Below are 14354 nucleotides of genomic sequence, written 5' to 3'. Positions count from 1 at the left end.
CAGATGATTCTGCTGTGTCTGAGGCAGAGGTGCAGCCCTCAGACAACAATTTTGTGCAGCCTTTGGATTCCTGAAAAACTGCCAGTGCAGCCTAAGGCTGAGCAAAGTTTGGGCTCCCCTGAGACAGTCCAGCTACAGGCCATGGTCATGCTAAAGGAATACCATGATCTACAGAACCAAATGTTAGCGCCACAAAAAATCTACCTACCTGGTTGGGCCCCATCAAGTGCACCCTGGTCTGGAGGAACAGAAAAAAAGTTATAGCAAGCCAAGCTTTGCATCCTTTCCCAGAAAGTAATCATGAGGTTAAAGTCTGAGAGCCTAGCCAGATTGCCACCGGGATGCATTTAGCTGCTGTCTTGCAGGATTCAACCTCCTTCCATTTCATCTTCCCCCCATGCTCCTCTGCCAAAAGCAGCCTTATCTAACAATTAGAGGCAATAACAGCCAGCCTTGATTCCCAAATCTCCTTTTTGAATTTGCAACTAACTCTGTATAGTCAAATTTCTTGCCCTTACTGTTAGACTTCATTTGCCACCAAAATGGTAACTGCTGTACTTGCCACTTTTAAAAGGGATTAATTGCAATTAATTCTGAAGTCCTCTGAACAACTTCAGAAGTGTACAGAGAATGGCAGCATACCATATGAATAACACACCCCACACCCATAACTTTTTTTCATGATTAGTAGATTCTGAGTAAAAAAACTGAACTGCCAATTAGAATTTTAAAAAGGTTCCTATAGTTTCCTATAGGAGGTTCCTATAGTTTATGAAGGCATTTATTATCACACCTAGCCCCTTTCCATCACTCTCACAGCTATATACTCAGCAGACCCACATGGGCCTATCAAGACAGGAGCCTTTGCAGAGCAGAGCTCTAGGAAGAAATTCTCCATTCCCTTATAAACTTAAAATTCCTTAGATACTCTCCCTTCCCTTGACATTGAATATCAAAATATGGTGCACAAGCTGGGCTTGCTTTGGATAGACTCAATTCTATAGAGGCAATTCATAATTTTTTATCATACAAAATATTCTTTAAAAAATGAACAAACAAAAAAGTTAAAAGCTGGAAACTACATCCAAAAGCAGCAGAAATGCAGGCACTCTGTACTGATGGAGCCAGTAACAATGTACCATGCCTGAAAAGTACCCTTGTTACTCTTTGCTGAGTCCATTAGCCACCAAAGACACCCTGCAACACATCTTCAACACAAGTTTTGTCTGCCACTTCTACCTTTGCCTGCTTAGAGAAACAGCAGCTACTGGTGCTCCAAGATTGACTTTACCTCCCCATGTCAATCACCAACACATACAGCAAATCATCAGCACCAGTTACAGCTTTGGCATCTGCAGTCATGTTTGCTGGGTAGGTTTGGTACCAGATTCACCAATGAAAATAGATTTACTGCTGGAATTGCAGCTTCAATCAAGTAACACAAAAGAAGGTACACTCATAGCTCTCCACCTTGTTTTCCCACTTCAGTTACAGGTCTTAGACGTATTGGCATCACAGCTTTTCTGACAGGGCAGCCCCACAGATTGACAATTAATGGTGTGAGGCAGCAGATTTCCCACACAAACTAGCAGAAACATGCTTTGAGCTCCAACAAAGTTTTGAAATCACTGGGCAGGAATTACATAGCTGGAGTATATAGTGACAGCCACTTTCCTGACCACTGATACACTATCTTCTACCCTCCATGGCAGTGAGGAATTCATATGCCAATACATGTTAGGCCCCTGTTTTCTTATCCCAAAAGAAAGCAAGGCAGTTATCGTGTAAAATGGGAATGCTGATGAACCTCATAGCCATAGTTTTGCATATTGACCACAAAGAAGAGACCAGTATTTCAGACTGGGCAGCAGAACAAGGATGGAACACCTTGCCAGAGCTGACAAGAGCTCTGCTCTTCCCACACAGCCACAGGTTTCCAGTATGAACTGCCATTTCCAGAAACCTGCTTTAGCCTATTATTAACTACCTGCCTTACTTTTGCAATTCAGCTTCTGCTAAAATTCAAGGCCAAGACTATGTCACATCTGCCTCAACCCCCAAGAGGATGGAAGCAGCACCTTTGCCATGTAAGAACTGGCAGGAGAACACAGAAACTCTCAACATAACAGAAACTTGGGATAGTTCCTTAACAGCTCTCAACCAGGAGCTTTTGTTTCCTCCAAATGCTATGTGACATGAGCAAGGGAAAAAACCAAACTTTGCAGAAGTGGACTGTGCAATGAAATCAAGCCTCCTCTCTTTCAGCTTCAGGCCACGTGTAAAGAGGAATTTCACTGCTACAGCGCTCACAAAAAGAGGCACTCAGAGTCAAGAAGAACCAAACCACACAGAGACCTCTCCAGAGCCTGTGTAAAACACTCCATAAACACACACTTTAAGGCAAATCTGAAAGGAACAGCACAACACCAACATCTTCCTTCAGAAAAGCATCAAGTCCCAGAACCAAAATAATGTTTCCTTAAACCAAAATATTATGATTCCTAACAATACTCCAGTTCTGAGAACTCCCTCAGGACTGTGGCCCGGATGCCTTTTGCTGTCATCTTTGTGTAACACACCACCACATGGGACAGCAGTGACATGCCTGCTCCTTTCCCATGGACAGCCTCTTCCCACAAGATCCTAGTCCCCAGAAGAGACAGGAGCAATAGGGCACAAAGGACAGTCTCCATGAAACCACTGCACTATTTTTAAGTGAGAAACAAACCCCAAAAACTTATTTCCCAAACAAATTCTGCAGAAAGTTTTTCAGTACTTTCCCCTCTTAGGTCAGATAGCCAGACATTTCAAATGAAGCACACCTTGGACTAAATCAAGGCCAGCTAGGAAATGAGTGTGCTAACTTTTTGCCATCAAAACTGGGCTTTTATTAAGTTATTAACTCAATGCACACATCCAGCAAGAAGCAATTACTTTCTGACCACACAGGATAACACTGGGATCATGAAGTTCAGCCTGAGGATGGGAACCAGCCTTCTGCTTTTGTCTTAAAATAGCACCATCATCACAGAACACATTTCAGGGCAGGCAGGAACAGAGTTAGCCACAAACTTTCTGCTCTGAAATGCAGAACAGGGAAGGACATGGGACAGAAATCAATAGAGTGGATAAAACTATCCTTGATCTGCTGCCATTTGCTAATATTTACAAGAGATCTAGGGTAATTTTGTTTCAGGCTCAGCATAGCCAGTGTTCATTGCACCTGGAGCTGCTGACAAACACAATTTATCAGCAGAGCCACATCTGAACAGCTTCATATTAATCCTCCAGTGAGATTTTTATTCTCCAGGCTATGTCTAATGGGATTTTTCCAGGCTTTCCCAGGCTGATTGCCTCCAACAACAATCCAGAGAAGACTACCCTGTCCGACTCCGAACAGTTAAAATTCTCAATTACTGACCAAAAAAAAATTATCAGCTTCTCCAGAACCAAGATTACAAGTCAGACCCCTTTGATCCACTTCCTAAATTCTCCTTTCAGGAGATGAGAAACCAGCAAGTCTCAAACCTACATGGCAGCAAATCCTCTATCTGGAGCTGTGCTCCAAGCTCTCCCAGTGCCAAGAAAGGCATCACAGCACATGCCATGTGTGGGACCATCACATGCTTCCAGACACATCAGCTACCGGTGAAAACTGGCCAGCAAGAGCCAAGAACAGAAGCTTCTCTGAGCTGTTTCTGCACTATACAGAGACACTGCAGGGACACAGAGCTCACTAGGAATACAAATTTAAACCACAACGGGGAAGAGTTCAGAATGCAGGCACAGCTCCCAGTCAGCCATCATCCCACCCCGGAATCTTTTCCGGAAGCTGGCTAATTCTTCATTTGCTACCCTAGACTGTGTCAAATGGCCAAATGGCTCCGTTCCAACAGCCACTGACACAGACCTCCACTGGAGTGATACTCCATTCAGAGAGCTTGTCAAAGAAAAAGTCATGTTACCTTGGAACAGAAACCCCTCAGAAAGAGTGGTGTTTATCCCAGGAGGCAGCAGACAAAGTATATCCTTGGTTTGGGCTGACATTCCAGTCTTATCAATGTCTCTGATCTAAACTCTGCTAAGCACTTTGTCTGAAGCTTAGCCTAAAGCAACAACTGTTATCATTTAACTCACCCTTTCCCAGAGTCCTCAAATACCAGCTACCTGTGCCATTCACATTCCAAATATTCTGGCTATTACTACTGAAATGGTGGAGCCCACACATCTGTCCCTTTCCAGTTTCAGCAGCAGAGACCAGGGTGCAGACCTCTACAACCGGCAGTCCTGAAACTCCAGCCCCATGGAAAAGAAGCTTAGGAAAACATTTGCAAATGAAAACACTTCTGGCAAATCTATAAGGCATAACAGCCCAAATGTCAAACACCTGGCCTGTCAAACTGAGCAGGAAAACAATAAACAACAAGGTTTTGAGACTGCCATTATAATTTTTTCCACAAAAGATGGAACATGAGAGATCAGGAAAAAGAGAACTCATTTGAGAAAACTGCCCAGAAAAGAATGATATCAAGACAACTCTTACCAAAGTAAGTGCCAGAGACTCTTTTTGTTGTGGTCAAACTCTGCTGCAGAACAACCCTGAATTAGGAGGACTCCAGCCTGTGCCTCTGCTTCCTTGACAATTCACATGTGGGGCAGGGACCAAGTTACAGAGAGAGGGCAGTAGGAGGTGGCTATAGTCAAGCAGGAAGTATGAATCAAGTCACAACAAGTTGTAGAGTGCTTCTTTTTTAAAAAAACAAGGAATACAAGACAAACTGGCCTTACCCTTCACTCAGGCTCACCACAGCAACCTAAAGAATACCTCCAAAACTCTTTCTCATAGAGGTCCCCAGCAGTATATCACCAAGGGTTAGCATAAATAAAATAATATGGACAAGAAAACACAAAAAAAAATACAAATGCTTGTGACCCTGAATGAACAGGTCTTTCCTTGCAGTGGAACACAGGCCTATTCCCCCTATTTCAGATTTCTGTACATATTATTTCTGGACAGGATGGTAAGCTCTGGCCGTTCAGATACGAGTGATTCCATCTACTGTGGATTCCTCAGTCAGCTGAGGACCTTATAGCTGTATTGCTTAACCACATAATTTCTGTGGCATTATCAAGCAAAAACCACTTTGTGTTCAGGATGTAGTAAAGAGCCATATCTAAAACAAATCAGCTAAAGCAACTGAGTCCTGACAATAATATAATCAAGTCAGCAAGAGCCAAGAAATAACCCAAGTTTAGCTGAAGTCAATGGAAAATTACACATATCACAAACATTCAAGAAGTTTGGTGTTCTTTCTGTGCCACCTGTCATTGCCACTTGGTCTTGGCAAACAGCAGATGTCCCCAGAGCCCTATTAGAAAAGTGCTTCCTCAGCCCAGCTGCAAAGACATCAAAGGAGAAAAGAGGAAGGTTCCTACCTGCCACTTCCACAATGTGGTGCCTGGCGATATCATAGTAGGGATGATCCCACTGCAGGTGAGTGACAGGCTCAGGGGAGCCTTTGGAGTCATCTGAACAAAGTACAAGAAACAAGCAATCAGAAGAAGGGATCTGGAGCACATTGGCAAGTACAGAAAGATAGAAGTATAAGAAAAAATGGCACTTCTACATGGGACTAATGTATGCAACTATACACCTTGAAAACCCACTTTTGAAATTCTGACTAGACATGGAATTCTGAGCAATGACTTCAGAAGAGTCCTCTCAGTCCTATGAGATCCATATGTGTCCCTCAGAATGTACACTCTCTCAAACAAATGTTCAAATATGTCACAAATATTCACAAAGACAAAACCCAAGGACACGGTCATGGCTTTTTAGGGAAAGGAGGATCTTAACATAGTCCCTTGATGGATAGTCATACTATATATCCTTGAGCTAATTTTCCTGACCTCTCTGTTCATAGTTCACAGCACAGGATTTCAGAGCAACAACTCAGATCTCCAGCCCCACCTCCCAGATGGAAGTTTGAGACCATTCCAGTCCAGAAGGCCAAACTCTCCTGCAAGAGACCATAATGGAGCATACTCAAAGATTTACAGCACATCTATTCTGTCAGCACCAAAATGCAGCCAGGCACAGGACTGAGAAGAGCATATTTACAGCAGCTGGTCTGCACTTTTTAGTGCTGTTCAATACTGAGGCTGATTCACTTGGGTGTGGTGCAAGTTTAATACATCTATAAAGCTTTTAAATGGAGCTGGGGCTCTCTGTATATGTAGATATGACCACAATGCTGCAAGACAAACAACTGCTTTTTGGCCAAAACCCAGATCCCAAACAAGCAGGATACTTACCTGATTTGGGAAAAGCAGGGACTTCATCTGATGGCCAGTTCTTATCATCTATGGAGGGGGCCAGTTTGAGCTGGCTGAGGGACTGGTTGGTATCATCCAAGTTCAGGTCGTCCTGAAGATCCGTGAGTGGGTCTGTAGCCATGGTCCCCAAACACCGCAGTTTATTTCGCTGTGTCTAGAACACAGACTACAGAGATTGTTAGGTGAGACACAGAGATCACAAATCTACCTCCCCACAGAGACACTTCCTCTTCTCACCGATTTCCCCCCAATACTCCCTCATCCTTACTTATCCAGAGATTGTGTCCCCTCCTCCTTAATACAAGCAGGAATTCCTCCTCCTCCTTGTCAGAGGCACAACATATCAGATTCTTTCATGCCAATTGCTATCAAAGGCCATCAAGAGCTGTACCAACCCTCTCAAGGAATCTCTGCTTGACCACAGCTCTGGGCAGAACAGTTTTTCTCTCCTGAAACAGAAGCAGCACCAGGACTCTGCAGAAGGCGACAGGCTGCACCAGCCCCTGCCTGATACACTCCCTGTATGGCTCTGAGCTCCCCCTCCCTCCAAACAGCTGGCACAAAGCCCGGCTGTTTCCACAGTTGGCCCAGTACTGGAAGCTTTCCCAAGAATCACCTCCCTCCTTCTCCCCACAATGGAGAACCAGAGCTCTCAACAACACTGAAGTGCGTGCTTCAGTGTGATGCGATCTGAACAGAGAAGTGAACAGCTCCTTAAAACAGGAATTTTTTAGGCGGAGCTAGTAAAACGGAGAACAATACACATAGAATCCTCATCTCCTTTCAGCATCACCCAGTAAATCCTTTCTCCTACATAATAGCTAGAAGCAAGGAATCGCTTCTTTCATTTAAAGCCATACTGCCTGAATGAGTATTTTTCACCAAGCATGCAATAAGCAGACTAAAGAATTAAGAGGGTCCAAGAAACAGACAGCTCAGTGCGTTTGCTGTTGTTTGCAAATATTTCTCACTCTCATCTGAAGCAGAAGATACATTAAAGCTGGGACTGAGCTAGCACAGCATACAGGACCTCCTAAGAGTACCAACTCTTAAGGACAATCCTTGGGAAGCTGCTGTTATCCTCTGAATTCAGTCTCCTGGAAGTAAGCAAGGAAACATTAAAAAGGACAACTATGTAGATCTGGACTGCTCACACTGACCATGTGGACAGTAATTCCGTGGTCAGCAGGCAGCAAGCCAAGAGGAAGTGTAGAAAAATCAAGTGACATCTTGCATCAGCAAGAGTCTCTGCAGCACTGTTTCACAGCAATGCTTGTGGCTTATTTTTCTTTATAAGGAAAGCAAAGGGTTCAAAGATCATCTGAGGAGGCACAACACCTTAGTGTGAAAAGTATATTTGCAGTAAAGCTATTTCCTTTAGCAGAATGGAGAGGGGGACGATGTTTTGCATCTTCCATCCCTGGAGCTTGAATGTGTATATTTATGCACAGAAAACAATGAAACAGTTACTCAGACTGAGCACAGAGGACAAAACCTGTGAGCTCTGGAAGGTGTCACATCCATGCTCAGGTCTATACTTGCCACCAAGCTTGAGGATGCATTTTGAGAGCACAGGAAATTGGATATTCAGTGGTTTTCTTCTCCCTTTGGACCATTCCAAGCTTATTATTTACTTCCTATCCTCCCTTATCTGCTACTCACCAGTTTACAACCAGTTTTCACCTCTCCAGGGCTCCCAAAGGACTGAAAGCTATTGCTAATCAAATGCAATGTTTCCCATAATACGAAAGAGCATGACATATACAGACAGCAGGTCATCAAGACAACACATCAGACACACAGGGTCCCACCACTGCAGCCACGCAAAGATCCAAGCAAAATTATTTTCCCTGCCCTCTGGTCAGGGCTGCCAGAGCTGCCTGACCTCCTCTGATATCAACAGGACAAGGAGCAAGAAATTAGGTTCCCTAGCACTTTGAGCTCATGCTGGAACCACGCAGCAGTGGAGCCAGGGACCAGGACTCCCCACCCCTAGCAGCTGATCCGATTTCTATGGTAACAGCAGGCACTGACTCCTATGACTCAGCGAGCTTAAAGCATTTCCCACAGGAGCTCAGCAGCCCCAAAAGCCAGTGCTCCATGCTGAGGAAGCATCCATAGCTCCCCAGGACAGCCTCTCAGCATTCACAGCTCTCAGGGACTTCCCAGCCCTAGTGGGGACAGAGGACCCACATTTCACTACTGCCATCCACTGAGATGCCTTTCATGGGAGATTCTTGGGGATGCCCGGTAGCAACCACTTCCCCAAAGAAGAGTCCTGAAACACCTGGGGACCAAATCCAAATCCCCCCAGAGAGCAGTGATGGTACTGCCATAGGGCCAGCAAGTCACCAAGTGTCCCTACACTTGCCCCTACACTCACCACTTGGCTTCATAGTCAACTTGCAGCACTTGTCCAGAGACAGAAGAGCAGGTTATTAGACAGCACTGGGGGATTTCCCCTGAGGCATAAAATTAATCTTAGTGTGGCACCATGTGGAAGAAGGAAGTTGTTTGTTAGTAGGATCCACACTGCAAAAAGAGCCCAGTGGATAGTGCTCTGGCCTCACCCCTTGGAAAAACAGACAAGGCTCTCCAGATACCTTCATGAAGTTTTCACAGCCAGCTCCATTCCTTGGCCGTAGGTTACTGCTCCATGGTGTTAATGGAAGCAGGATCCAGAGCAGAAGACCTCTTAGATTTCAGGTCCTTCTTGTGAACCATACTGTAGTACCCAGAGAGCCCCAGAAGATTTTGCAGATTTTTCTCCAGCCCTTTCCCAACATGCAAAAGGCAAAAGCACAGGATCTCACATCAGATAACCATACAGCAGTTTAGGACATGAAATCTTCTAAATGCTTGGGAACTAGTAGGCTCTGAGAAGGAGAGAACTGGAGTTATCATGTAAAACACAAATTGAGGATCTTCATATAAGGATATACATTTCACTTTCCAATAGTGCAGCTGCATGAGATGGTTCCCTGTGTACTCAAAAATGATCCCTAAGGATCTGTCTTTAAACAGAAAGTCCATATGTATCATGGCGATATAGCTGTTAAAATGAGTAAAGTGTTTGTTAAAACATTTCATGGTTTTTAACAATAAAAGAGCATTTCAACAGATTTAATTCTGTTTAAAAACTGCATCTGTTTTACATAAATGTCATGACAAGATGCAAGTGGTACACTCCATATAGCAAATAATAAGATAAGAAAAATTACACACCTAGATTTTGAAAAGCAAAAGTTGTAGCCAAAGATTTAAAACCTAAAGAATCACACACGGCAGCAGAAGCATTTACTTACTGCCAAGTTCTAAAGACCCAACTGTACCTTTTTTTCCAAGTATTTAAGTATGTTTTCTGCAACTGCACTACACCTGAACACTTGCTGTGTAATAAAAATTAACTTTCCTAGATAAGAGAGACATGTGATGGAGAACAGCATACTCCTCTAAAGGAGAGAACTCAAACCATTAAAATACAATATTCACAGAAATTCTGAACTGCAGATTCCTTATATAAGATCCAGAATTTACCCAAGAAAGACCATTCACATTATACCCAGGAAATCATGGTGGCTGCTGTTCATGAAAACTATTTTTTTCTGCAATTTCATTTCACTATTTTTCTATCACTTATTTCTAAGCTACACCTGCTTGGTAGTTTCCTTTTCCTGTTTTTCTTCCAGATGTACTATTAGTTCAGAAGTGAATTACACTTCAAAATATGTCCATGCATATATTACCACACCCTGGAGCTCTACATACAATAAAGAATTACAGAAGCCAAGTGACCTCTTCTTCCATGCAAGATGAACAAGCAATGGTCAGATGCAACACAATCCTGGTTCCGGGACTATTTTTATGACTTTGCCGCCATCCACACCTCCTCCCAGTTTCAGCCTATTTGCACAATGTCGCTTTTTCTATACACATCAATCAAGGCCCTGCAGTTTGCTACAGTGTTAAAAACAAGCACGTCGAAAGAAAAGGGAGCAGTTACTCAGCAGCAGACCTCCAGGGTACTCACGTGCATGAATGAGGTCCAGAACCTAGACTCACCCACAGAGCCCACCCTTTGTCTTCCCTCACATCAAGACTGATAATACCACCGAGAGGATCACTACCCTGGCACTACCCTGAAAGAACGTAGAGGTCAAGAGCCAGACCTTGTCCTGGCTCACCATGACCAGTAAACTCAGGACAGACACACTATTGCTCAGGGAAGCCCTTTGCTCCTTCATTATTCCAACAACTTTTTAATTGAGCAGCCTTCCTTCCCCAGTCACCTCAATCCGTTTACTGAAGGCCACCTCCGTGCCCGCTGGAAATCCACGCTAGCGAGGAGTCAACTTCCCCTTACTGGTTCTCTGCAGGGTCTGAGGGCAAAAGTGCTGAACTCTCCAAGTGTCCTCTCCGGAGCTGCTGCACAAAGTACAGAAGCTGCTCTCAGTGCCGTGCAGGACCCACCCCGGACTCATGTGAGGGAGGCAGTGAGGCACACACAGCCCTGCGCGGGCTGCAGCCCTCCTCCTCCTCATCAGCCCCTCCACTATACATCTGTTCTCTCCCGTTCCCTTCGACTCATCTCCTGGGAGACCCCTGAGGGAACCTCAAGACGGCTTACGAGACTCACGGACTTACTATTTACATTGTTAAAACAAAGGTCGCCTAGTACACACCAATTGCCTGAAGACAGGACAAGTATCAGCCCCCCCCCCCCCCCCGCTGCTGGGCACCGGGATTAATGGCAGCCGGCCCCAGTGCCAGCCCCACCGCAGCCGCCGAGGTCGGGAGCAGCCAGCAGCAGCCACGGTGGCGCCGTTCCGGCGGTACCTGCACCGCCTGCCCCGGTCAGCGGTGACCAGGACACCGCGGGCTGCCGGCCCGGCTCTTCCCGCCCAGGTGCCCGCGGCGCTTCACCAGCCGCGCTCTTCCCGCCAGGCGCGCACCGCGGACGAACCGAGCCGCTCCCTCACACAGGGCGAGCCCGGCAACACCCGGGCGGAGCGCTCGGGGCTCCGGGCCCAGCCCCGGCCCGTTCAGCCTCAGTCCCAGCCCAGCCGCCGGGCCGCTCCCCCGCCCCAGCAGCACCAGGACAGGCCGCCGGACCCCGCTGCTGCAGGCTGGGCCCGGCCGCGCTCCCCGGGCACCCCACGCCGCCCCGCCGATGCCGGTACCTGCCACCGCCACCGCCCGCCTGTCACCGCTGCCCGCCGGAAGCGCGGCCTCGCCGCCGGGGAATCCCGCCCCGCCCCGCCCGCTGCCGGCCGCCGTCCGGGCGCGTCCGCCGCTCCCTCGCAGTGTTCCGCCGGCACGGAGCGCCCGAGGCCGGGGGGGCGGCTGCGGAGGCGCGGGGGCCCGGGCCACCCCCGCAGGCAGAGCCTCTCGTAGGTGCGTGCCGAGGCCCAGAGTGGGTGGGATGAGCGGCCCGGCCTTCCCGAGCGTTGGGTGTGCGCCCCGGCATGTGTGCGCCCTGCAACCCCTGCGGGACGGCGGTCCGGACCGTGCATCGCTCTTAGGAGCTGCCAGCCCAGAAAAGAGCGTGTCGCCCTGTTTTATGCCAGTCATGGCTATACGTCGTAGAAATACTTGTCGTGAAACAATAGGAATGCTGCACAGGTACTGTCGGTAGTGAGAAATCGGAGATTCGTCCCTCTTCCCCAGTTTAAAATGGAAAAAGATCATAAAAGTAATGGTTCTCATGGCAGAGCCCCAGCATTACTGCATAGCAGAGTATCCATCTCCAGCGTTCATCTTTCTCTTATCCAGCAGCAATCATGTCAACATAACAGCCAGCCTTAATTCACCCATCGTGCCTTTGTGTTTGTGCAGGGGATCCCGAGGTCTCCAAGGTGGTAGCTGATGAAACCACAGTCCTCAGTGACCCTGTGTTAGCAGGCTGTCCACCAAATATTTTCACAGGCTGCAAGAAGCTTCCAAACATGAGCCATGACAAGCCAGCATGCTGGGGACTGAGAATCAGCATGTCGAGCCCATCTCAACCATTAAGACCAGTGGCAGATGGAAAAAATAATTGGATAAGGTTGTAGATCCCAGATCTGCAGCAGAAAAAAGTGGAAATGGGACAGCAGGCAGCAAGTCCTGGAGACCTGGATCTTTTATCTCCGTCAAGCAGAGTTTGATTCAGTGCTCCCTTGGTTGGCAAGCCATGCAAGGTGCATGCTCTGGCCAGCCCACTCCAGAAGTGCCTGAAGGATTCTGGTGGCAGGACAATTGGGCAGGAACCTCAGAAGCCCAGTCCTACAGAAGGAGAGACTGCAGAGCTTTGTGAGAAGGACAGCAAAGCTTCCAAAACCTTTAAACTGGCTTTCCCACAGCATGGGGGAAGGGCTTACTGAAGGGCTCCGAGTGGCAGGAGGAGTATACACAGCTGGTAGAGGATTACTCTGGCAGCCCAAGCACCCCTCTAAAATCTCTGTCCCAAAAGGGGATGATCGAGCATGGGTGGTGCTTCAGGGAGTATGATGAAGCCATCCTGTGGCTCTGCCACCCCCAGAAGCACCACTTTGTCCACCCTGGCCACAAAGCCTCACCTGTGCACAGAGTGTGGCAAGAGCTATAGTTCAGAAGGGAGCTTCAAGACCCATGGGTTGGCCCACGGGGCTGTGTGGCCATTCCAGTGCACCCAGTGTAACAAGGTTTGCTGCCCCAGAGGAGAGTTGCAGGAGCACCAGGCCCTGCACACTGGCCAGCACCCCTTGTCCTGCCAGCAGTGTGGCAAGGCCTTTGCATGCTGGCTCTCTCTCTGCATGCACAGGGAGATCCATTTGGCTGCTGGGACTGGCCCAGCTGGTCCCAAGGGGTGGCAGTGTGCCATATGTGGGTGTCACCTGGCCAACTCCAGCTCCTTGTGCAACCACATGTGCTTGCACATGGGGTAGTGCACTTTCACCTGCAAGCAGTGCGGCAAGTCCTACACCCTGGCCACTAAGCTGTGGTGCTATCAGAAATCCCACCTGGCTGGCAAGCCCTGCAAATGTGAGCTCTGTGGCATGGGCTATGCCCTTCCCCAGAGCCTTGTGCACCATGTGCTCACCCACAAGGTGGTAAAAGAACTTTGAGGAACTCGCCACTACAGTGGCCTCAGTTGCTGTGGGCCTACCTCAGGCAGCAAGAAAGAAGCCACAGAGAAAGGGCCAGCTGAGGGGGCTTGTAGCAGGGCTCACCCTGCTCGTGGTGGAGGTGCTGAGGCCAGTGAGTGAGGCTGAGCTGTTGATCACAGCCAGCACTCACTGCATTGCTACTTACCAGTCTAAAGGCAGATCCCAGATCCTGGGGCACATGGGACAAAAGCTATGTGTCCATCAGCAAATGATATAATCAAAATCATCCTCTCCGAGCTTGAGGACAGATGCATTTTGGTGCAGGATGAGGCCTCACTGAGTGATGTGGCCATCATCCAGGAGGGGATGGGCTTCAGGAGACATGGCAGAAGTGGTAGAGGTCCAGACTGATACCTGGCTGTCCCAACATGCCCTGGCTGGTCTTCTGTACTTATGAAAACGAAGGTAAAAAACCAAAATAAAACCTAGCTCTCTCATCTCTCTGTTAGCAACAAGGCCCTGTGGTTCAGCACCAGGCAGAATTAGCAGTCTTGGGGTTAACTGCCTGTATAAACTTGGGTCTTTGCAGTAGCTGCTCATTGAAGCTATGAGCCTACACATGCCACATGCTGGGCCTGGCACAGGGAAGGCATTGGCTGTTGATGGGAATAACTTCCTAGAGAAGACACAGCATTAATGAGCAGTGCTTCTGTTCTGCCTGTGTTACATTGTCAGTCAGTGACAGTGCACTGTGGGGAAGGCAGGAAAAGTCTCAAAGCAGTGACTTTGAACAGTGCCTTCCTTTCAAGTTTTTTAATTACTTGCTGCTATTCAAGCACTTTCCTGGGCTTTTACTCTTGGAGCTAAGCAACGCTTCTGATCATTTGAAGCTCATGCTGGTGCCAGACATTACTGGTAAGCAGCTTTCCAAGTGTTTACAAGGTAGCTTGT

General features: G+C 47.5%; 1 protein-coding gene and 2 pseudogenes across 10 annotated transcripts in view; 2 read left to right on the top strand and 1 right to left on the bottom strand.

Moving 5' to 3' along the window:
• ARHGAP1 (Rho GTPase activating protein 1) overlaps positions 1-11759 on the bottom strand; it is a 26156-nt gene extending 14397 nt beyond the window's left edge. Inside the window, exons 1-6 of one of the 10 annotated variants that reach the window (XM_077180117.1) lie at positions 11517-11758; positions 10626-10761; positions 8940-9110; positions 6316-6502; positions 5437-5529; positions 209-238 (exon numbers count right to left, since the gene is read on the bottom strand). In XM_077180117.1, coding sequence (XP_077036232.1) covers positions 209-238; positions 5437-5529; positions 6316-6457 — 265 coding nt within the window. In that variant the 5' untranslated portion in view covers positions 6458-6502; positions 8940-9110; positions 10626-10761; positions 11517-11758. The other 9 variants (XM_077180121.1, XM_054635642.2, XM_077180125.1 and 6 more) reach the window with 9 other exon arrangements.
• LOC143694389 (uncharacterized) lies at positions 11759-14354 on the top strand (annotated as a pseudogene).
• On the top strand, positions 13242-13860 carry LOC143694388 (uncharacterized; annotated as a pseudogene).

This window comes from Agelaius phoeniceus, chromosome 6, assembly GCF_051311805.1.
Source record: "Agelaius phoeniceus isolate bAgePho1 chromosome 6, bAgePho1.hap1, whole genome shotgun sequence".
Taxonomy (NCBI): Eukaryota; Metazoa; Chordata; class Aves; order Passeriformes; family Icteridae; genus Agelaius; species Agelaius phoeniceus.
The sequence above is the reverse complement of the archived record's forward strand: the minus strand, read 5'-3'. Positions and strand labels throughout refer to the sequence as shown.